Source organism: Sipha flava, unplaced genomic scaffold (assembly GCF_003268045.1).
Source record: "Sipha flava isolate LNK unplaced genomic scaffold, YSA_version1 49_pilon_pilon, whole genome shotgun sequence".
Lineage (NCBI taxonomy): Eukaryota > Metazoa > Arthropoda > Insecta > Hemiptera > Aphididae > Sipha > Sipha flava.
In genome coordinates this window covers 824,948-851,241 of record NW_020273360.1, presented here as the reverse complement: position 1 = coordinate 851,241, position 26,294 = coordinate 824,948, and the positions used below count along the sequence as shown (strand labels likewise).

Below are 26,294 nucleotides of genomic sequence, written 5' to 3'. Positions count from 1 at the left end.
TATAGATTTATACACATTATATATTGTCAAAATAAAAACGTTTTGAAAGTATTAAGTGTTTAGAAAATTAAGAATTTATTTACCTAAATAAAATCAAATAAAATCAAAATTATATTTCTTCAAACAACATTTAGCCCTACGAAAAAAATTGAATAGGTTTAATAATTTGTCAAAACAATATTCGTTAAATTTCATCCTTCGTTTTAATGTGATAATACTATACAATTTAGTAAATCCTACGTAAAAAATATTTATATTTTTGTCACAGCACATTGTAGACGTAATCCTCCTTAGTATATAATATATTATAAAAAATATATTGCGTAAGTTTTTTGTATTCATTATTTTGCTGTTTCACAAAATTCCTCATTATTTTTTAATTTAATACCTTATAACATCACATATTAAGTATAAAATCAGTGATTATATTGTACTTGATGTGATTGTAGCTCGTATAATATATTTCCTTTCCTTTTACCTTAGTTTTTCAATGCTTATAAGAAGAGACAGAATTTTTATGTTTTTACATATTTTTACTGAGATTATGCAACTACTATTGAATAAGTGTTCCTAATGATTTATTTTCCTATTAATTGATATACGAAAATTTTAAGGGTATAAAAAAGTATATTTTAAAGTTAAATAATACATTGTACAAAATGATATGTTTTAGGAATATATTGCCATATTAAGATTTAAATTGAACAATTTATAAAAATTTAATGGTATACACAAAAATGCAAAAGTAATTTTAACATCCGTCAGTCTCTTTCCTTTTCAAGAAACAGAACATAACATTAGTAAAAAAATCAATTATTCTATGATTCTATTCTAAAAAAAAACTTCACTAGCATCCATAAACCTTACACCACGAATTAAGATTGATCTTAATTCATGAATTATATTAATAGCCTTTTGTACATGTACTCATAGAACGGTTGTAGATAAAGCGTACTTCTTCATGTGTGACTTATGACTGCACAATTATTATTATTATCGTAATATCGAAGTTTATTATCATTGCTCCAATACGGTTAAATGTTTAAACTTGCACATGTAAGTGTTCATTCAAGTATACTAAAAGGTACTATTTTTTGGTACTTATATACAATTATTTTTTATTTTTATGATTTAAATTATGTAATTTATATTATTTTTAAATAAATCTGAATTTCAGGTACTATGTGACTATGTGCTACAATCACACATGTAAAATATAAGAATCAATATATAAGTAGTAATATATCACCACAGTATAGATTAAATATGACTGTTTGAATTTTTTTTTAATGGTTAGAATTAATTTAACTATATTATAATTCCTTTAATAAAGGAAAAATTTATAATTTGTATAAACTATTACGTTTATTTCTTTTTTCAGTATTTAATATATTTTTATGAAAAATCATATTTTTCAAAAAAAGAATATTTATACCTATAAAAGATTATTTTTTAAAGAAATTATAAAGCATAAGAGCATCTTATTTTTAAGATTTATGTGCATATAAATCCGGTCCCTACTTATCAGTATATAAATATAAGGCTTAGGTATATGTATAAAATGTATTTAAGCCACAATAATTTGCTGATTACATGTAAATGTAGTGACATTGTATTACAATAACCGTACTCTCTACACTCCAATTAATTCTAATTAATTTGCATAGAACACAATAAATTAATAATGAATTAATGATAGTAAACGCTTTTAGTGAAATGTGTGGGTATACTAAAATGTCATATAAAAGTCAACAACAGAGTATATTAGTATTACAATATTTTTAAATAGATAATTCATATTATTTACAATAATACTCGTAATAATTTTTTTCACTTTTTTTGACATGAAATACATATAAAACAGCTTGAATGTTTCGTATGGTAAACTATATTTAAAATGAATAAAAAATTGGGCGTACAATAGGCGAAGCTTGATAAATGTGTTTGAAAGGCTTCAAACCCCAGCTCTACATTTTGTCATAAGTAATGCAACTATGAATTACATAAGTATGTATAAATATTCAAACACCAATATAGTGTACATTTGAGGGATGATTTTTAATTCATGAAGGCTAGTGTCCCTCAGTCAATGGCGAGTACTCGATGTAAAATATAATATTACGGTAAACAAAAATATTGTTAATAACCTACTATATTCGTCTAATAGCCGAATAATGCCAGAAAAATAGTCAGCTCAAGTCGATCACTACCCAATTAATTGATTACTGACAATGACGACATTTATACTAATTGTTTGTGTACAAATCTTCACTTTCTTGCACAGCATATTTTATTTATAAATAATTAAATCGAAATAAATACACAATGATTATGCGGAAAATATGTAAATATTTTGCACGAGTCTTTTATAGTAGTCGGTACGTTGTAATACTCCACGTTGTCATTAAATTGTATATCGTAATACGTCACCGTTATTGCGATAATGAGTAAACAACAGACGACAACGACACCTAGACACAAGGATGTGTTCGTGTACAAGCACTAGTGTATGTGCGCGCACAAGCGCGTGAGTATGTGTGTGTGTGTGTGTGTGTGCGCGCGCCTGTGCGTGTTTGTGTATGACAAACCCTCGAAAGTCCTTTAGAGAGTCTTCGGCCACAGCTTTAAACGAATGATCGTTGAACGACAATGTCCATCGGTCTGCAAAATATCGATACGATTGGCTCCGTCGCTACAGTTTTATTTATTACGCTTTATTAAAAACAGTTGTTATACGCTGGCAGTACATACTATATATTATACCTATATTATATTATTATCAAACGAGTGTATATACCTAAATATATAAATATTGTGAATTCGCAAAGAATCGAACGGTTATCACATACACAGGAATGAAAATCAAACATGCTAACCATATTGGTGAGTGATGTACAATAATTATGAAACGATATTAAATTTAATATCCTCCAGACGATATTTTACTCGATATAGATATAATGATAAAATTATAGTTATACCCAGTTACGATTTTTAATTACGTATTCGAATATTCGTAATTTTATTGGTTTTCATGTACAAAACGACCATTTGTTTACTTTCATATTTAATTAGTTTATACGTATAAAAATAGTATTATATATGGAAAGTTGCTTCTACTATCGTACGCCAAATCGTTAAAAAGAATTTAATTCCTCATATAAAACAGAAAACAAGTAATCAACTATTAATTTTTCAAAATGGGTATTTTTAAAAGTAATTGCAATTATCTAATATAATAAAAATAAAAATAATTTAAAAACAAATGTCTAATATTGATAAAATTGTCTATGTATCTAACTTAAGTATGCCTAGATTAATAAATTATATTAAGCTTTATATAAATAAAATTTAAAGTTTAGCTGACATAATACAAATCGGTTTTTTTCTTTGATCTATAAATTTGTATATGTGTGGGAAACATGGATGTTCCCAGGGGAGGACAAAATAGGACACTTGCCCCCCTTAGAATATTATATTTGTTTTCCAAAGCATTATCTACAAAATGCCAATTTAGTAAACGTAGATTACTTTAATATAACATATATATTATACATAGAAAGAAACTATCTTTTATAATATTTGGATTGTTTTATCTTATCTTATATCTTATATTTGAGGAAGAAAAATAATTTATAAATAAAATGTAAGTATAAAATGTATAAAAAAAGTCATCATTTATTTTTTAAATTAATATTGCCTTTCCTCAAAAAATGTCTGGGGACTCTCATGATGAGAAATTATAATAAAATATTTTAAAATATTTTAGAACCTTAAAATTGTTACTATAGTTCATATCCGATCAATATTTTTGAGGGTTTTCAGCAACATGATGTTTTAGTTAATAATATTCTAGCTAAATTACCCAGCTTCGCTCAGATTATTTTTAATTATTTTTAATAATTGTTTTTATTATAAATATTTTTATTTTTAATTTTACTAAGTACCAATCGGTGTACAGTATTTTTGGTTGATCTAATTTTTGCTAACACAAATAAATTTGTTGTTTTCCTTACACGTAAACATGCAACTAAAATATGCTCATGGAAGGTACAGATTTTTCAAGTCCAAAGTGTAAATTAATACTGTGAGGCCTAAACTTATTTGTGGAAGCCACTCGAATAGGAAATTGAAGGCTTTTATATTGTATTGGAGATTTTAATAGTATCAATACGTGTTGAATTGAAGGACGATTTTTCCTTTAAACTTTCCACTCAACATGGTTGCTTTAAAAACATTTCCGTTAGTGTTTTTGATGACTATATAAAATATGATGGAGCATTAGTATATAATAATTATTATGTGAATTGGCCGAAAATATCAGGTTTTTGATCAAATGTGAAAAATTAAATTAATGTCGTTTTTGGTGGCTCAAGTACTCTGTAAAGAACATTTTGTCATTGTCGGGGAAGTTCCTTTTTCTTTGTATGGTAATTAAATTACATTTTCAAAATTGTAACTAAATTATGTTTAAATTATATTTTCTTATTTGGTCAAGTTACATTACTTTTGAATTTAAAAAGTAACTCAATTATAATAGAAATTACTTTTTTTTCAAAAATGTTACTGAAGTTTAATAACCATGTTGTCAATACGAAAATACATACTCGTAAACTAAATAATATAAAAATAAATACTTAACAGTCATTACACGATTCTTCGATACTGTAATTCATAGTAATCATAAAATTAGATCGAATGAAAAAATGAGCATTTACAATTTAATTTGTGAGTAATAAGTAAGACTAAAATTTAAACGCATTAAAAATCATACAAAAATAATTAAAAAAACATTAAAAAATGCCCTTAAAAAAATGCAATTTACTATGAAAATGTTCTTAAAAAATAACAAATACAATTTTTTTAAAAAATATATTCTTTTATTAGACTAATAAATACTAATAAATTATTAGATGATTTATAATTTTATTAAAACAAAACTGAAAATTGAAAATGTTGACTTGTGACTGTCGACAATGGTATTGACCGAGGAGCATATTTGAAGTGGAAAATATCATTTGATGTTAATTCTCCTGATATGGTTGTTAAAGAGGTTTGCCTTCCAAAATATTTGAAATTATTTTCATTATATTATAGTCACAATTTTTTCTATGATATTTTCCAATTTTTTCTTTATTACTTTTTCATAATTACATGTATTATTCGAAATACAAATTTTGATATAATTTACGACATCAATTGTGTCAGCTTAAAGTATAACTTTAGAAGTAATACAGCTTGGTATATTTCCATTGTTGGCTTTTATAAATATTAAATTTGATTACATTTCTTTGACTGTCATCAAATATTTCACTTTTTTAATAGCTCTAGTATTGTTTTCTTCAAATCTATCAATTACGGTTTTAATAAATTAAAAATATTTACAGTAGTATATTACAAATTCTATCCAAGTTCTTAACGTATTGGTATTAGTTGAGTTGGTAAAGGAATATTTGGGCCCAAAAATTTAAACTTTAAAACTCTAGAAGGTGCTTTTAAAAAATGTTTCTTTAAATTTGAAATTTGTAATTTATACAAAAACTATATAATATACTCGTATACTGTGTATATTAAATATATATATATATATATTTAAATAAACAAAATGACCGAACAATACTAAAAAATGCTCTTAAAATTAGAAAACATTGAAAAATGTATAAAAATATGAAAAAATGCTAAATAAAAGTTTCGTTTTTTAAGTGTCTGTTACATATAACAAATTATGTACTTACTTGGAATGCATTGTCTAAGGTCATCTAAAAAAAAAAAAATAAATATATTTTGCATTTAAAACCAAATCCCAATAATAAGTAATAACTGATTATAATAATAATTATTATTATTGGTATTATTACACTATTTATTGTTATTAAAAGTCTCAATAACGCTGCTGTATGCGTAGACGCCGATGCAGTGCATGTCTGCAAAGATAAAACACTAAATAAACAACATAAGAATTTAATTTTAAAAGTAACACTTTATCATCTAACTATCAATAGCTATAATAAAAAAATCATAATTTAGAAAATGTAACTTATATAAATATATAAATTTTAGTATTTCTACACATTATCAATATTCAAGAAATTTTGAAATTATATTAAACAAAAAATGAGTAACGAATAATTTAAATACCTATAAAATTAACTTATAATACCTACAAATTACCTACAATAAAATATAATTAAATTAAAATAATTAAAATAAATAAAAATTAACTATAATTAAATATAAAATTACTTAAAATAGTAATTTTGTTATAGTAACTTGAAACTTAAGTTACACCCAGTGAATTTTGTTCAGTGAAATATATACGTGATCGTTTTCAAGGTGTACTGCAAGATTAAATGCTGTTCGCGTGCTACCATTGTTTTCAATATTAGTTGTCGCAGACGTGTACGACTCTTTCTTGTCCTGATTCTTTGAGCTGCTTCTTGCTTCGATTTAATTGGCCTATTGAATTTTTCTTTCGTCTCTATGTCATGTATCTTTCTAGTACTTCGATTTAGGAAGTTAGATTTTTTTGGTGGCATTAAAATAAATAAAATAAAAGTCATAAATGAGAATCAAGCAATGAATACCTACGTTTTTAAACTTTTCAGTATTTCAATTTATTGTTATCGAGATAATAATAAAAGTGTCAATAAACTTACTCCGCCATTATCTATTAGAAATGTATAGAATTTATAAATAAATATAACCTTTTGTCCTATAATAAACATTTAATTTGCAATATTTGTCGAAAATTAAACACTCTTATAACATAATTTGAACGAAAATATACACATGGAGTTTATATTAAGTTATATAGAGTAAAATTAGAGAATAATATTATCAAAATCAGTTAATTAATTCGTGTACAATTTTTATTTATTATGTTCTTATAATATGTGTAAAATATCATTCGCCGTATTACTTTTGTACTCTTCCCACAATTGCTGAGGATTTGAAAGTCCAGATAACGGTGTTTATATAGCAAAAATTTCTCTCACCTTCGACACTGATTTACATTATGTAGTCACTTTTAGTATAACATCCCATTAATTATCATTCTCTAACAACTCTTTTGCATTACATACTTCTTGAAATGTCAACAATTCCTGATAATTGAACTTTTTGAGATATCTGAAAAAGTTGGCCCATGCGCATGATGTAAAAGCATACTCAAACAAAAACATTATATATTCCAAACATTGATTGTTTAAACACGACCTAAGGCTTAACATCAGGCCAATTATGAACAGGAGGTTTTTGAATTCAGCGTTTCAATTCTCTTCCTGTTGTGTTCTAAGTGTTACACATCAGTATTTTAACACTCAGAAAAAGTCACAATAAATTGATTTATTTGAATGGAACCGATATCAATAGAGAGCGATATGATAAACAATGTTTTTCGTTTAATTTTTTTAATTTTTTTACGAGTCCGGGAAAATTGCCTTCGTATAATATCCTTCCAGTAACGAGCGACCTCCACTGCCTGATTGTTCACTGTCTGTAGTGTCGCATGTTGTTGGGAGATTTGGACAGACCAGGAGATGTTGCATGGTCTGGGTGGAGCCACATTCACATTTGTTATCCTCTGTTAATTTCCAATTGAACATATTTAATTTGCATCTATCTACACCTGTTCTCAATCTATTAATGGTTTTCCATGATAACAGATTTTCACTCTTTGATATTTGTTCTTGCAGTTTGAAATTAATTTATGTTTGGGAAACTTATGTCTTCTTCTTGTTCTACTTGGAACATTTGTTGCATTATTGAAACCAGCGTAACAAAAACAATTTTGAATTCAGAGAATCAGAAATTGATACTTTTTCCCAAACTTTAAAAATCAGTAATGTACCATCTAATACACTGATATTTTTTCAATTTTGTTTTCAATATTATTGATTATTTTTAGCACCAAACTTCTTAAAATATAAGTTTTCATACACTTTATTACTTTTTTATCCATTGGTTGAAGAACAGATGTACAATTACTAGGTAAAAATAGAAATTTAATATTGCTTAATGCTACAGGGTAATGTGCTGGACAGTTGTCTATTAAGAGTAAAATATTTTATTTTTTTCTTCCTAACTCTAAAACCCAATTTAATAAAATTTTAGACCACGATTTTGCAGTCATCCAAGCTTTGGAGTTTGATTCATATACACACGGTAGATAGTTGCTTTTGATATTTTTAAAACATCATGTATTACGGGCTTCCCCAATTATAATCAGTCCCGTTTTTTTAACAGTCATACTTGCTGAAACTAAGACGGTCAAACGTTCTTTAGACATTTACCACCTGAACATTTATCTCCTTTAAATTATAATGTTCTGTTAGGATGCATTCTGTAAAAAAATCTAGTCTCATCTGTATTATAGATTTGGTCATCTGTATATTCTTCCCGCAATTTAAGCCATACTTTTTCGAATCAATTGTGTGTAATTTCTATGTTGACCGAATTTGATTCTCCGTTTATTGTTGATAACACAATATTATTCCTCGATCTAAATCTTTGAATCTAACTAGTAAAACAATTAAAATTATGATTACTAAAGCTTTTAACTAATTCATTGGCTTTCTGTTGAAAAATCGGTCCATTAATTGGAATGCAGAGATTTCTTTGATTTTTAAACCATCGTAATAAAACAGTGTCTAAATCCAAATGTGTATAATTTCAAACTTTTTTAACTGATAATTTTTCATTTTTAAACTCTTGTTCGATTTTGTTTCAAGCTTTCCATATGTTAGAAATCGTAAAGTGACCTACGCCCCATTCATTAGCTATGTCGGAATTTTTTCACCTTTTTTAAACAAAAATTGACTTAGTTTTTTCTTCAATTGTGAATCGTTTTCATTTGATCATTTTACAATATCACAATATTCAATACACTAACTCGAAATAAAGTTAAACGCACCACCATTGCCCGTATACTGACGATAACATAAAAATAAACTGAAGGTGAAACACAACGATGAAATTATTGGTACTAATTAATAATACTATTGGTTGTAAAATTAATACCTTCGATAAAGTAAAGTCGTTATAGATAAATGATTTTTCCAGTATAAACAAAAGATAGCCATCATAACATCCGTATAGTCATTAGACAGACGTCATAATAACCGCTACAAATGGTACATATAGGAGTTTTGCTGGTATCCTCAATTTAAGGTCATTACACCTGATATGTCATTACAACAGGTGTCATTATAAGCGGTTTCTACTGTAATTATTATTTTATTATTAGTAATGTTTAGTTTAATTCATTGGTACTCAACCAGTGTCTTACAACTTTTTTTTTTTATTTTAATACCTACCATGCAAATTTATAATTTTCATTTTGTTTAACAAAATTTTAATAAAATAATAATGTAATAACATAATTAAAGTTTTGGATAAAGTATATATTTAATTACCAAATTTTCAGGAATCAAATGCTCATCATATGAAGCAGTATTTGGGAATACAATTAAAATGGTATTAGCTAATTCAATTATTCCAAAAAATGTACTGCCAAGATTGCGAACAGAAGAGAATTTAGAGGTAGCACTTACAGATCCAAAGATAAATATTGTTGAAGTTGGTGAGATAGATGAAATCGATCAAGAGCCCGATGATGGAGTAGAGACACTTGGAGAAACTGAATATGTAGAAATAAGAGACGTAGAAAATATAATACCGGCGTGGATACAAAAAATTAAGCAACATGAGAAAGAATCAAATATTGGTTTATAATACAAGCAAGAAAAATGAAGCAAATGTCAAACAAGAAAATACCAATAGTATTAACTGGACAAACCATCAAAATTAAAATACCAGAAGTCGATCGAAATAAAATTGATTCTTACACATAATTGACTAAGGTGTTACAAATTGTGGATGGAGATTTTTATCGCCTGGGAACAAAAGCAGGAATAATCTCACAACTGTTAACTCACACTCAGTTATACGAAGATATTTTTTCTAATCGGCAATCATAACAGATAATGAAATTGATATTGGACAAGCTGTATCGTAACTGTCTTTGACTGGTGGACAAGAATTAATAAGGTGTGATTGTTTGAAAAAATGTATGACTAACAGGTGCCTATCCAAAAATGTATTGTGCAACTTTAGATTCCATAACAGCTAAGCCTGCACAAATAAATAATTTAATAATAAAATGAATTTAATTATAATAAAAATAATATACTAGTAACTAGTAATTAATGTACCTAGTAGCCAGAGGCGTAATTTATGGGGGGGGGGGGGGGGGGGGGGGCGAAGGGGCGATCGCCCCCTGAATCCGTATTTAAGAAATCGATTATACGAGTATGTGAGATACACATTATAATTTTTTTTAATGTAGATTATTTTATAACAAAATCAAATTACGCATGGCTACTGAATTGGGTTTTTTTCGGGTCCATACTTCGTGAAAAATCAAATAAAACAAAAGCGTAACTTTCAAAACACCGACAGGTGTTACAGAAGTCGATTCTAAGTGGATCCGAAATTAAATTTAAAAAAAAACCACAAATATTAAGGGTTCATCCGATTTAAATATTACCATAATTTGAATAGTAAATTTTTAGCCTTAATTAAAAAAAAAATTGAGTCCTCCCTCCAAGTAAATCTAAATACGCCTCTGCTAGTAGCTATAATAAACTAACAATATATTAATATATAACAATAATATATATATATATATATATAAACACTGATTGTTTATCCTAAGATTTACCAAATATCGTTTGTAAAAATCCGAATTACAAAAATCATCCGGGGTTTGACCAAACAATTTTGTGCACCCTAGGTTTGACCAATAGTTTAAACAGTATTCATACTTTTACCCTAATATTTATATACCTATATATAAATCAACTATGACATAAACATGATATCTAATGAATTTTTTAAATAACTATATAAATATCATAAATATTAATTTTCAACTTAGTAAGATAACATTCATTTAATTTTACAATTAAAACTAGTAATATTTTTATTTAAAATACGAGTACGTTAAAAACTAATACTTAATTTTATGATAAAAATTTGAGGACTTTAAACAAAAGTAAACTTTGATATTTTAATAGTAAAAACTAAACCTTTAAGTACGAACGATTTTGTAATTACTCATGCAGTATTACGGTATGTTACGAAATATTAATTTATTATAATCTCTATTATTTTTTTTAAATTGTTGACACGTTTATGCGTGTTGAACTTATACAATAACTAAAAGAAACTGTTTTATAATGTTATTTAATTTACAAAATTGTATAAAATTAGCATAAACTAAAAAATATATGTACAAGTATTTACAAAATGATTTAACGTATTAATTTACATGAGGCTTATTTCGTAAAACTTGCGTGAGTTTCGATATGTCCTATAAAAAAATAATAATATTCTTAGATTTAATTTTTACCAGCCAGTTGCATTTAACCTATTTTCTATATCGAATTGTGTAGGCCATTTTTGATGATTGGTCGTTTTTAGAAATTCTATCGGCAGGTTCTTTCAAAATTACATATTTTAATCAAAGTGAATGTTTAGGACCGACTATACATTACAGAAGCCTACCAATTAATGCAGTGTAGTTTCTTTTTTCGTCGCCTGTTTGTCAATAGGCATAAAATGTAACGTTTGCACAACATAAAACGAAAACAGGAATCCACGAAAGACGTATAATCGGAGTAGACTGACTATGGGGATAGTAGATATATATAAAAAAAATTGATATTAACGACCTATTTTATATATATATATATATAAATATATAATAATGAGGTAATATACAAGCGCGTGTACATATCGCAACTGCATCGGTGTGTTGACTTAAACAGCGATGCTATGACCTTGAATTCGATGGATATGGATGACTAAAACTCGTAAATAGTAGATTAGTAGCAATAGTATGAACCAGGGCTTTGCATCCGAATTAACCCAAACCCGTAACACCCTTAAAAACACTTAAAAAATCAAACACCCAAAACCCATGTAACCCAAATGATTTTTTTTTAAAACACCCCATTTAACCAAAACCCGAATAAAATATTGGTTTTAACCTGAAACCCGAGTAATTTTTTATTTTACAATCTTTATGTGACATATCATTTTGTATGTATTATTTGTAGTTATTTCAATTTTGTCATTAGTTGTTTAATAGTAAAATTATTATTCACAGGAATAATTTCACAGATAATTTATAAAATTGTTAATTAATCTAATTTTATCTAAATAAAGACAATAGCAATATATCTTATTGATAGGTGTGCATGAATGGTATGATATGTTGAATTTTCAAGTGTAAACAACTGGGATACTATTTTTAAAATTATTCCAAGCAGATACGTCGTATTATTATAATTTAATAGGTAATAGGTCTTCTACGAATCACCGAGTCATTATTTATTGCAATGCTGTAAGTCTGAAATAGAATTGATGTCTTACGTATGATTACCTAAATTGTTGTTCGCGTTTTTCGTATTAGTTCAGTGTATGGCGTGTAGTACACATTTCTATGACGTGAATAATTCATAATAATCAAAAGTTGACAATTATTGTCAATTTTTGTTGGTGTAATAATTTCATCGTAACATTCATAAATACAAATTATTATTATTTTTGTATTATGCTACGTCCTACCTAGTACGTTTTTAGTGTGTGTACGCACCACAAACCATAAGCGGAAATTTGGCGAAATTTGTGGGGGGGCTGAGCATTATTTGCTTATTACACCTATAGATACTACTGTGTGCAATTATTTATTTCAACAAGGCAATTTACGAAGTTTGACAATTTGACATTTTTAATCAACAATTTAAACAAAAAAACAATTAGCTGCCCTATCTTAAACATTTTTGGAGTAGGTATTCTAAACAGAAATTATTAATTAATTAAATTAAATAACTTATACGGGTATTATTACATATTATTAATATTACATTAATCGCGATCGTTCCAAGTCATGTCAAGAAGTTTGTAAAATCTTACGAATTTGATTTAATTTTTATCATAGAATATTTTTTTAATTCAGTTTTAAAATGCATTTTAAAAATATAATAATTATTGTATTTTTATTCACTTAACAATTTTTAGGGATAGGGGGCTAAGACCTATACTTTATATTTCTGGGGGGCTTAGTCCCCTCATGCCCTCCCGATTTCCGCCTATGCCACAAACACAAACGTAGAATACAAAATAGTTTGTTTTTTGTCGCATGCGATATGCCCACACTAACTAGGAGTAGGACATAGTGTTAGTATTTTTAATCTTAATAGATATTATAATTTATAAGCTTCATACGAAAATAAATCGTAGTTACACCATTGCTTGAAATTAACATAATGATAATTTGGTCTAAAAAACTGTTGCACAGTTGTATAAGAAATTGATATTTTATTACATGGGCAGGTAACAAAAAATATAAATATTTCATTAGTAAAGAGGGGGCTCAGCCTCCCCACCACTCTCCACCAATGAAAAATAATATTTTTCTTTGACTACTTAATACCCGTATTAACCCGAATAATAACGATTATTAACACCCAAACGTTTGTTTAAATGTTGTATTGCGGTGTTTGAACACCCTAATATATTCAACACCCGAAACCCGAAACAATTATTTGGGTACAAAGCCTTGGTATTAATTTTTTTTTTTTCAGAATGCCTAGAGATTTTCAAGTAAGTATTGTAAATTCTTTTCTGATAACCATGAAGTGAAATACGAAATTTTTTGTTGCATATATTTGCATACTTCGAAGTCTAGACAATATTTTTTTATTTATAGTGTTATTTTACGTGTATAATATTGTTTCAAATGTATAAATAATAAATACAACTTTGATAAGCACTTATGTGAATGTGCATATCACTGCGTTTATCAAGTAACAATTTTTATAGTTACAAGTTACGGACTCTGCTTATGCAACATCTGTACAAGTGTCATAAACACGAATCGATGTGCAACAATAAAAAAAATCCTCTTTCTCTGTCTATCTCTCTCCGGTACGAAAGAGCCGAGACGTGTTTACATCGTTGCGAGCTCAGACAATCGTCGGATATTTTCGAAGCACATAATATTTTATACCGTCTGTCAGGTATCCGTGGTATCGTACGTACGGCCTACCACAGCTATATACCCATGCGCTGTGTCGGCCAACATTCTCTTCGTGGTCTCCGCTGAAAACCAGTTCCTGCTCGCGTGTGTTTACCGCTTCCACCACTTCGGTAATCGCTGTCCGCACATGAGTTTATAATGTTTTGTACGTATATACGTAGACCGTGCGGTTTTTTTTATTTTGTTCTGCGCGTGTTGTGTCTCCTCTCCTCCAACAGCGGCCATCAGTCGAACGCGACGCTTTGTCCCGTCCGTGTGCGATGGCGTGCAATTCCTCCGGTCGACGTGCGTAACGAAACTACACCAATTGTTACAATATCATAATACATCCGGCAGGCCATATTGAATTAATTGCAAATAAAACAAACGTATCATCCGTGTATTGTGTATATACACGTGACGGCTGAAAACTTAAGCTCTACTCGTCTACTCGGGGTAAAAATATCGTCTCGAAAATAATAAGATTATGATAAAAGTGTGCATGGAAATTATATATATATGACAACATTATTATTAGTAGTAGTATAGTTATTGAACTGTAGAGACTGTAATGATGTACGCTAAATGTTCTATGTGTTTTTGGCAGACAATATGGAAATACGGCGGGAAGATTTGACTTTCATTTCAAAGGTGAAAAACTCTCCCAAAATAGACGTAATCGCGGGATGGCTGAAGACCAACAGATTCCTCATCTGTATCTTGTTTTCAGTCATTTTAGGAGTGGCTCTTGGTACGTATAATTTTTAAATTTTCTATTTATGTTTTATACATATAATGTATATTATTATAATCGGTATCTTTCACACTATTTGATTTCATACTCGAATAATAATGTTAATAAATTTTGAAGATGAGTCATCGTTTTTATTAAAAACAACACCAGGTGTAGAATTTAAATAGAGTTGTGTCACTGATCAAATTACCTTATGATAATCAACTGTATAACAGTGATTTAAAGTATAAAAATAATTTATACATTATAACTTTAGAGGCATTTTAAAACTGAGCTCATTGTAAATAAAATAGACTATGATATACATATATAATATATACTTAATAATTTCTGGTTAAAGTTCGTTTAGTACATAAATATTTATATAGTTGATCAATAAATTTACAAATTTCCTTATATATTATAGTATATCATGGCTTCGGATTGCGGAGAAGTTCTAATTACACATAAGTATTTTGCGTATTATCACAAATGTTATTGTTACTCATTAACTAGTTCAATAGCCAAAAATGTCGATATAGTTAATACTTCTTATAAATACAAATATGATTGGATAAAGCATTTTCAAAACGATAAATTTTATAATAAAAATAAATACATTTGATGATTTTATAAATGGACAAATTAATATTGATAGATAAATACCAAAATGTGTATATGTAATTCAATACTTATTACATTTTTACGATATCATTGCTGAACATTCGTTAGTTCATGTTTGAATTTAAATTTGTAATTTTCGAGCATAAAATCACAATACATTTTCAAAATAAAGAACATACAACAAAAGAACGCTTAAAACTATTAACTTTCATAAAAAACAAACGAAATTCTTTAATAACTGATTACTCAGATTCGACATTCTCAATATTTTTCTTTTGTAATATGTTATGAAAAATATAACAAAAACAAATAAAAATTTTAAAATTATTGTCTGTTAGACAATTTTTCATTAAATGATTACAATTAAGATACCTGTGTCATTTTTTTTATCTGGATATTAGTTTCTATTAATTATAATGTTTACGTGATATTATTAATAAATACATAATATATTCTTGGATGATATCATTAGGTAGTAATTTAATATAAATGACTGTTTGCATAATCTATTTAAAAATAATAAAACGTTCTGGATAAAAAGTAGCATATATGCATTTGCCTACAATTTTTGAACGTTGATTAAAACTATTTATTTTACATATGTCAATACATAAAACATTTTTTCTCTTGTCTATCGAAAAATATTAAAGGGCAACTATCAAATTGCATAGATTTTGATATGATAGTTTAAATTGAAGATATGGGAGTAAATTTAAAGAAACCTAAAGAATAATGACTATTTATTAATTGATTAAAAATAACTATTATTGTATTAAACATAAACTTGTATTCCCGCTTTTTTTTTTATATATCACTGATTTTGTATCATCATCAAGTATTTATATTAAAATTAGTCAAATCAATATATATTTATTATAAATTGAGTCATAAATAATAAAATAATTTGAAGTACGTTAATAAATAATAAAAATGTAATTAATATAATGTTAAATATCTCTATGTGATTCATACAACTTTAAATACTATATTACCTACTACTTTATCTCCAAATACAAATTAAAAAAAAAATTTATACATTTTAATCTTCAAATGTATCACGTTAGCTATGTGATTTTTAAGGGGAACAAAGAAGCGAAAAAAACAATTGCTACTTTACAAACAGAATTTATACCTACCAGTATTTTCGGTATAATACTTATAGTTAAATAATATATTATTCATAATAATACTGCAAAAATAACTTTTATTGAACATAAAATAATAATTCACCATTAAATTAAATGTATATGATATTTTTCAAATACTAAAATCAATTTGCATACTGAATAATGATGCTGCACTAGTGATTTCCTATTATGACAAATCTTCGAATAGGCATCATAAATGTAAAAGCATGTATCATATCTAAATATATTAAAATATAAATACCATAAACTAAAGAACATGCAAATATACTAAAATACAAGACCTTGAAATCATTCAAGGTCAGTCTTATGCTGTTTAAAAAAATACAAAGAAACACAACGTTTGTACGAAGAAGAAACTAAATAATTCATTTAATAATTAATTACAAATATCTTCAAAAACAAACCATAAATCATTTATTGTTATTTATTGTTCTCAATAACATTTTTAGAACTCATATACTTTTAAAAATATGTATTAAATAATCCTAATACTCCAATTTTTAAATATTTTTCACACATTGTAAAATTAAATAAGCCTTTTTTGTGGATTCTCTCTTATATTGTTTATCGAATAAATTAAAAAAAAAAAAATTATTACACATCAAAATGTATTTCTTTTATGGAAAAATTAACCATTTTGTTCTCACTTATAAAATAAGCTCATAATGAAAATCATGGTGGAGAAAGTATTCGTATTGATAATACCTACGCGTTGTACACCTTTCTAATTTCCTTAATATCAGTATTAAAAGTGATAAAGTGCAGGGCACAGTTTTCAATGTTATATATGTAAACATTTATTATGTAGTTTAAAATATAATTCTACTTTACGACTTAAAATTATAAATTAAAATAAAAAGACTAAAACGGCTGTTCCTCGATAATATAAAATTAATTTAATATTATAATATCATTATATAATTATATATTGATTATAAATGCATGGATCTAATATTTACAATATGAATATCTAAAAATCTAAAATATATAGATAACAAAAAACTAGTATCAGAATACATATCAAGATAAAACAATAAAACGTATTTAAACTACTAAAAACCATTATAGCTATATCAAATACTTATTTCGGCCATTTAGCGTTGCTTGCTGTCCTACATAACTATGAATTTTAACTAGTCACCAACTGACATATTTAACCAGAAGTTTTTTGGTAAAAATCATACTTTATATCTAACAATAATGATTTCATTGGGTTTGTTAATCCAAATGCCTAATTGACATATTTGGTAAACTTTTATTTTTTTTCATTTACTGTAAAATATATAAATAAAAAGATATACGTATGTATAAGTACTTGTCTAATGGTTTTTGTACAAAAAAAAAACAATACAAATCAGATTTGTTAACAACTTTTGTATCAAATATTATTTTAAATGACTGCTAAGAAATAAAGAAATACTTTTCTAACATTTGATTAAATTTTATGTTAGAATTTGATTTAAATCATGAAAATCAACTGTCAGTTATATTATTTCGTTGGTCGAGTTTACGTTTTAAAAAATTGAAGTTTTGTATTAAATTATTGAAAATGTATTCGTTGGTGGTCAAATATTATGATTTTATTTTTCTTTCCTAGTTAAAAAATTTAAAATCAATATTCAATTCTGTAAAAGGTTAGAATATAATAAAAACAGAATATATAAAAATAGAATTAATATATGTATGAAAATCATTTAATATAATATAAACAATGGTGGACTGGCTAGTGAGGTGAAGAGGCAATCGCCTTCTGGGTCCTCGATAGTGTAATATTAATAAAAATTAAAATATAATAGTAAATCGCCATTCGTTTAATTTTAGAATATGTGAATGGAGATGAATTGAGCACTATTAACTAAAAATATTTATCAGTTAAAATTGAATAATAATAGGTACAGTTGATGAACCAATCGATCCTTCAATATCCAATCCACCCTGAGTATATGTTTATAATCTTCAACATAATCTGAGTGTTTTATTCACTTAATACACATGCTACTGCCTATATATTCTATTATAATAATATAAAAGTATAGTTACATTTAACATAGTTACAAAATCAAAATCGATATGTAATTTATCACATTTACATGATATATTGAATTATATTTTAAATCGTTTAAGAATATCATACCTCACAAATCTTATTTGATATAATATTACATTAATTAAAGTTATATTTTTAATGAAGTTCAAATAACAACCTAATAATTCTACCATTAAAAATCAAAGTACTGAAACAACGACCTACCCATTGATTTAGTTAGATAATGTTGACTACATTATATTTTTCTAAAATTTGTAATATAACAAACAACTATTCCTTAAATAAATATTATAATTGATAGTTTATAAGTTAAAAACAAGTTTAAAAAAATACTAAACGAGTGAAACAAGATATGTATTGATTTTTTTTCTGGTCGAAATCGTGAACAAATTATATGTAAATAAATATCTAATAATATAAAATATCAACCGATCGCTATTAGGAAATTAAGTTTAGGAAGTTAGGCAGTATTAGGAAGTTGTTACTTTGAAGAGATTATTATTTTATGAGTTTCCCAAAAGTTTTATAAAAAATTATGCAACACTTAGGAAAAAAAAAAAAATTTATAGCATCAGATTTTTAACTAAATCAAATTTTTGTTTTCATTGTAATTCAAAATAGAATATTCTAAAAGACTTGAAATGCTTGCTTAAACACTGTTCGCTATAATTTTCAAAAGATGTTTTTATGGTATCTGTAGATCATTGAAAATATAATGCTATATTAGCTTTCTTTTTGGTGATATCAATTAAATAATTTTAGTTTAGCCAAAAGTTTTGATGAATGTATTACTGAATAATTTCAAAAAGAATTTCAAGCGTTTAAATATTAAATTTTAACAATTTGATAAAAATCTTGTTTATATTCAAAAATTCAAAAACTTTCAATTTTATGCTAAAAACTTAAAAATTGGATCCAAGATTTTCTTTGTAATCAAGAAAAAACTGAAATGATGCAAAAAAGATTTTATAATTATTATAAAATGAAATGTTGACGAAATCAGGTATTTTAACGAATTTTCAATAAGTAAAATTAATTATTTTGTTGTTACCCTATTAATATTAATTGTAGCGATATTTACTTAGTACTTATATAAGCATTATAAAGATATTTCATAGATTCGAAATATTTTGATGAAATTTGTAATGTTAAAAAGCACTTCAAATTTTCAAATTTTTCCAAATTTTAATAGATTATAGTTTGATAAATAAAAAAAAAAAATGGGTTTAGGATGAACAAAGTTACTAGAAAGGCAATCTTAAATTTAAAAATATTGGTAGAAAAACAAATAGAATTGAGTCAAGACACATTTATAGTGTTTATAGATTTTGAAAAGACTTCGATTAGGTACAATGGAAAGATCTATTTCTATACATTAGAAGGAATTGCAGCTAACTACAGAGGCAAAAATATAATAAATAATTTATACAAAGACCAACCACCTACAATAAAAGTAACTGACAAAACAGAGATAACAATAATTAGGAAGGGAGTAAAACAAGAATTTCCACTCTCATTAACTCTATTTAATATTTATGTTGAACAGCCTTAAAACAATTAGAGAAACACTTCTCAAAAATAAAGTAAGCATAAAAGGGGGCGGAGAAATAATATTCATCTTAAAAGTTGTAAACGATATTAAACCAAGTTTGAGCATGATTTAGAAAAAGCACTAAAAGAAATGGCGAGATGCTTCCAAAAATATCATTTAATTATTAATTGGCAAAAAACTAAAATTATGAAGTGCTGAAATTAGACCGAATCTATAGAATTAATATCCAAACAGGAAATTTGTTATTTGAACAATTGAAACATTTTAAATACCTAGGCAGCTTAATTTACCAAGATGCATTATGGAAATAAAATCACGAATCTCTCAGGTGAAGTAAACTTTCATGAAAAAAAAAAAAAAATATATGTATGCCCTATTAGTATGAGTATTAGGGTGAGGAAACGCGTCATAAAATTGTACGTATGGATTATGGTGCTTTACGGAACCCTTTACCTAACCTGGATACTTAATAAGACAGAACAACGATCCTCGAAAGCTTTGAAACGTGGTGTTGAAGAAGGATACTGCGAGTGAGTTTAATAAAACACCATACCGATGAAAGTACACTCGATGAAATAAATGAACGCAGAGAGATACTTAAAACCATAAAAGCAAGATAATAAAACGTATTTGGTTACATCTTTAGACACGAAAACGAACTAGTTTTTACAATAATAGAAAATAAAATTGAAAGTAAGAGAGACCATGAACATATGGAAACTAATTTTCAAGCAAATTATTTCCGATACTGGACTATCAAGCAATACAGAATTGAAGAGATTAGCTGGAAACAGGTGAAACAGTGGAGAGCACTTATTTGACTGTGAAACCAACTATAGGGATGAATACAAGGAGAGACAGTTTGATAATTCGAGGGGATATAATAACATTTTAGTGTCATTTACTTATTCACCTAGATTCATCATTTTTTTTTTTTTTTTGCAAAAGCTATAAAACTCAAAGAAATTTTCTTATTATAAAATTTGGTTCTACTACAATATCGACCATCTTTATATAAACTGATCCACTTAATACATATCTTTCACCTAGAATCGTTTTTTTAAGAGCAATAATATATCGATTATAATTAGAAACCAGATTTTTATATTTTTACATATTTTTACGGAGTTTAAAATTCCTATGGAATAAACTTTCTGGACGATTAATTTTCCTATCAACATATACAATAATTTGTAGAACATAAAAACATATTTCAAGGTTAAAGAATATATTGTGCAAAATAATGTTTTAAGAATATATTGAGATTTAATTTGAACATTTTATAAAAAAAATGTGATGGTTTATAAAAACTACAAAAATGTTTTTAATTTCCGTCAGTCACTCCTTTTCAAGACAAAATGTGCAAAGTAATATTAATAAGAACATACCACTGATAAAAAAATAAATTATCCTATGATTGGAGATGAGATATAAAAAGAAAAACTTCACTGATATCTATAAACCCAGGGCCAGCAATAGAATGGAGCAGGGAGAGCTAGAGTCCCGGGGCCAATCGTCTTTGCCTTTTACACAATATTTTTATTGTACTAAAATATATTCAAATATTGTGTATATCAGGGGGCCTGGAACCGATCAGCCTTGGGGCCCTTAAAATTTCCTGCCGGCCCTGCATAAACCTTATATCAGAAATTAAGATAAATCTTAATTCGCGCCTTATTAGACTGGTTTTTTGTACATGTAGAACGGACATAAGATAAAGGGCGCTCTTCATGTGACTGCTCGATTATTATTATTATCGTAATATCGTAGTGTATTATTATTGCTCCAATATGGGTAAAGGTGAGACATGTAAGTGCTCGTTCAATTGTACTATTCAGTACTATTTTTTGGTACACAGGTAGTTTTTATTTTTATTATTTAAAATTTGTTATTTATAATATTTTTAAATAAATCTGAATTTCATTTCAGATTCTATGTGACTATGTGCTACAATCTCACATGTTAAATATAAAAATCAATATATACCAATACATCATCATAAGGTCATAGGGTGTCGGGTTATATGTTCGAAAATTATGTTCAAATGAAAAGTGTTCAAAAAAATCATATGTTCAAATTAATTCTTTTTCAAAAACTTTGTAATTATTATTTTGATATTATAGATATTAACATATCTATTATCTATAATATATTAATAGTCACATATTCCGACTATTATACCGTTAACCAAGGAAAAACGGTTAAACGTGTATTTAACAATAATATAGTATAATAGTATCGTATAGTAACCATTATATCCACCAGAATTATGGTCAGTAGTTCAACGAGTTGATTATGAATTGCCATGCATTACTAATATCACTGAATCTTGACATACCTAGTCATTTAATATATATATTAATAGGTAATTTTGAAATTGATAGTATATAAAAATTTTATATTTTATAATATAATATTGTACTAGGTTGATATCGAATCATCCAGGTGCTTATAAATTCATAACACTTATTCAAAAAATACAGAACGAGAACGAAAGCTTAATTGAACAATTTATTCAAGGCAGAATTGCAAAAAAAATAACATAGAGTTTTTAAGAGGTATTGCGTAAAATTTAAACATTTAATAATTTTTTACTATATAAATAATAAAAGAAATATATAATTTAATATATGTTTTTTTATCAATGAGTTTAATAATTTAACTAAAACTTATTCAAACAAAAATTCATTCGAACATATTTTTTATCGAACAAATCATTTTCGAACACATAACCCCTCGTCCACTATAGTAAGGGCGGTACTCCTTTTGCCTAAAAATGACATTCCTCTTTTTGCCCACGTCCTCTTTTCAACCAAATTCGATAAAATAATTTCCTCTTTTCGCCTAAAAGTTTTAGTATTCTTTTCGTCCATAGTTTTACATTTAATATTTTGGGAAGCACTGCCTCAAAATAGACGTGTACAACAATCGTTGTGCATATCACATTTGATTAATTTTACAACGAATACATGTGAATCATTTCATTCTTTCTTTACAAAATGTTTTATTGTAATTCTCCACCAATCGGTGCATGGTTGTCTGAAATACAAGAAGTCCAAACTGATGTTTATATTAAATTAAATAGTATACATTTATAATATTTTCCTAAACAAAGAAAAGTAAAAGAATGTCAATTAAAAAATTAAAAAATAATCCAACAGTATTAAATAGGAAAGTTAAGTTGGTTTGAGTTTTTAAATCTTAAAGCATTCAACTATACAAAACATTTTAACTAAACACATTATAAATATATTTCTAGCAAATACCTAACCTATGTATATAATAAATATTTTAATTTGCACAAAACAATATATTTTTTAACGGAGTCACAATGACTAATGACAAATATTTATTTATCTTTACTTTATAACAATTATTTAAATGTGCACAGAAACAATACATTTTTAGAGAGCAATAGAAGCCGCCTCCTCATTTTCAAACAGTACTTCCCAAAATATTAAACATGAAACTGTGGGCGAAAAGAATGCTAACACTTTTAGGCGAAAAGAGGACATGGGTGAAAAGATGAAAGTCATTTTTGGGCAAAAGAGTTCCGCCCCAAAGTAAAAATTAAATATGACAGTTTAAATTTTTTTTTTTTTAAGAGTTAGGATTAATTTGATGATATTATAATTTCTTTAATAAAGGAAAAATGTATAATTTTTATAAACTGTTATGTTTATTTTTTTTTTTTCGGTATTTATTATATTTTTATGAAAATTCTATTTTTCCAAAAAAGAATATTTATGTATATAAAAAATTATTTTGATGAAATTATAAAGCATAAGAACATCTTATTTTTAAGATTGTAAGTGTATTTCGGTCTTTAGTTATAAGTTCATCTCATCCAACCATGTAGTTTCATCCGACTTATGAGTTTCCCCTTTCTTTATCAACATTATGTATCTATATCTATGTCTGTATGCATAGGCGGCACTTAGGGATGATTCTAGGGGGAACAAAAAATTAATTACCATAACTCACAAAAATGGACTTTCATAACCCAATTCTCCCAAAATAAAATTTCAACCTTGATTTAATTTTTTTTTTTTAGTGCATTTTTACCAATTTTGACTTCAGTAAAATAATTTTTTGACTTAATTTACTAAAATAAAGTATAATTATTTTAAAATATAACCTAAAATATTAGGAGATATTTCAAACTATTACTAACGTTTACCGCGTTTATTTATCTATACTTACTATTTAACCGATATCCTCTAATCGGTGACTGGCGTTGTAGATAGTGCTAGTTAAGAAATTACTAATTATGTTTTCTAGATAAATTAATTTTGGTAACAATTATTATCATTTTATCAATATTCGATTATTCAATTAACATGAGTATAATTCTAATATTCTCAGCTTCAAATTTAATTTGAAATTCCAAAAACTATTTTCTTGTTATACATCAGAAATTAAAATTCCAAAGGGAATATCATTAATTATTTTAAATTAAATTCAACTTTTCGGCGTTCATCAATAAAACATTGAAATAATAGGTTTTTTTGTTAACTTTTTTTTTGGGGGGGGGGGGAAGTATACATTTACCACCCCAAAAAATGTTTGGGGGCAACTGCCCCGTTATGACCCCTCCCCCAAGTGCTACCTATGTCTTTATGACACTGCCATAATATTAATATCAAATGTTTTTTATAAATTTTAATATTGAAATATTGTTATAAGATTTATCATCTTTTTTATTTTTTATCATTTTGCTTTTAAAATTTAACAAAATAAAATACCTATTTTTTGTTTGTTTTTATGATATTATGATTCTCGCTTGAAAAACATCACTTGATTTTGCTATAACTTAACGCCAATACTCTCAAAACATATTAACACGATTTCAGACAACTTTATTCGTAGAACAAATAAAAATCTATATAAAGTTGTCGTACTTTCTACAATTTAATTTTAATTATTTAAAATCTTATCCTCCTTCCTTTATAGATTATACGAATTAAATTTGTTTTTCAATTGTAATTTAATTGTAACGCTACACAATCATAGTAGGAAAAGGTAAACGAATGAAACAAAATGAAAATAAATTACTTAATAAAAGTTAAGGAATTGTTTTTTTGAATAACCACAAATCGAGTCAATAAAAATAATATATCGACCTGGGTTTATAAATCAAGTTAGAATACCATAATTAGGTCTTTAATTCAATGATGTATAAATTCTTATCAAATATTAATTAGTATTTTTTATTATTATTCATATTCATATTATATTTTACTTCTTTTAGATTCTGAGTGAAATGTGTTTTGCCCTTTTTTTTAATGTTACAATTTGTTTCAATATCTAGGATGTAATCTTTTATTAAAATTCAAGTATATATAAATTACATTTTCAATGTATATATATATTTTCATATATATATATATATATATATATATATAAATAAATAAATAAATATATGATAGATATTAATATACTTCTTATCAATTATTAAAAATATTTTGTGTTGAATTTTTAAATCGGTAAACCAACGAGTTTCAAATTCATAGAATACTAGTACAGATGAAAAATAAATTTTTACTTTTTATTATTATATTTTATATTGAAAAAATTATATTATTTTACATATTTTACAGCACTTCTCATGAAGCGAGAATTAATAATCTGTTCATTGTACTTAATTTCAGGATTGACATTAAGACCGTTACATCTCAGCAGTGAATCCATTACATTAATTTCATATCCTGGTGAACTTTTCCTAAGGACTCTAAAATTAATGGTGTTACCATTTATCATATCATGTTTAATTATTGGTAAGCATATATCCTTTGCATATATTCAAAATTTTAATTGACTACTGATTTCGTCAAAGTCAATAGCAAAAATATTGTATGTAAAGAATACTACCTATTATACTATATATATAATATATATATAATATATACTACCTATACGTATAGTATACGAGATAGAGTAATTCATTTAAGTGACTACACTCATTTTTTCAGTAATTTTTTGTCTGACCTTTTTATATATTTGAGTTACTTATAAGATTATAATATTATTGCTAAAAAATCAATATTTCACAATTTTTAACTTTATTGAATTTACTATTTTTTTTTTTTTTTTTTTTTTTTTTTTTT

At 26.2% G+C, this 26,294-nt stretch overlaps 1 protein-coding gene across 3 annotated transcripts in view; it reads left to right on the top strand.

Moving 5' to 3' along the window:
• Positions 1–26,294, top strand: part of LOC112690319 (excitatory amino acid transporter 2) — a 61,855-nt gene that overhangs the window by 13,458 nt on the left and 22,103 nt on the right. The window contains exons 1-3 of one of the 3 annotated variants that reach the window (XM_025564295.1): positions 2,777–2,883; positions 14,691–14,834; positions 25,839–25,964. In XM_025564295.1, coding sequence (XP_025420080.1) covers positions 2,856–2,883; positions 14,691–14,834; positions 25,839–25,964 — 298 coding nt within the window. In that variant the 5' untranslated portion in view covers positions 2,777–2,855. Of the gene's footprint in view, positions 1–2,776; positions 2,884–14,269; positions 14,540–14,690; positions 14,835–25,838; positions 25,965–26,294 lie in introns of those variants that run through there. The other 2 variants (XM_025564296.1, XM_025564297.1) reach the window with 2 other exon arrangements.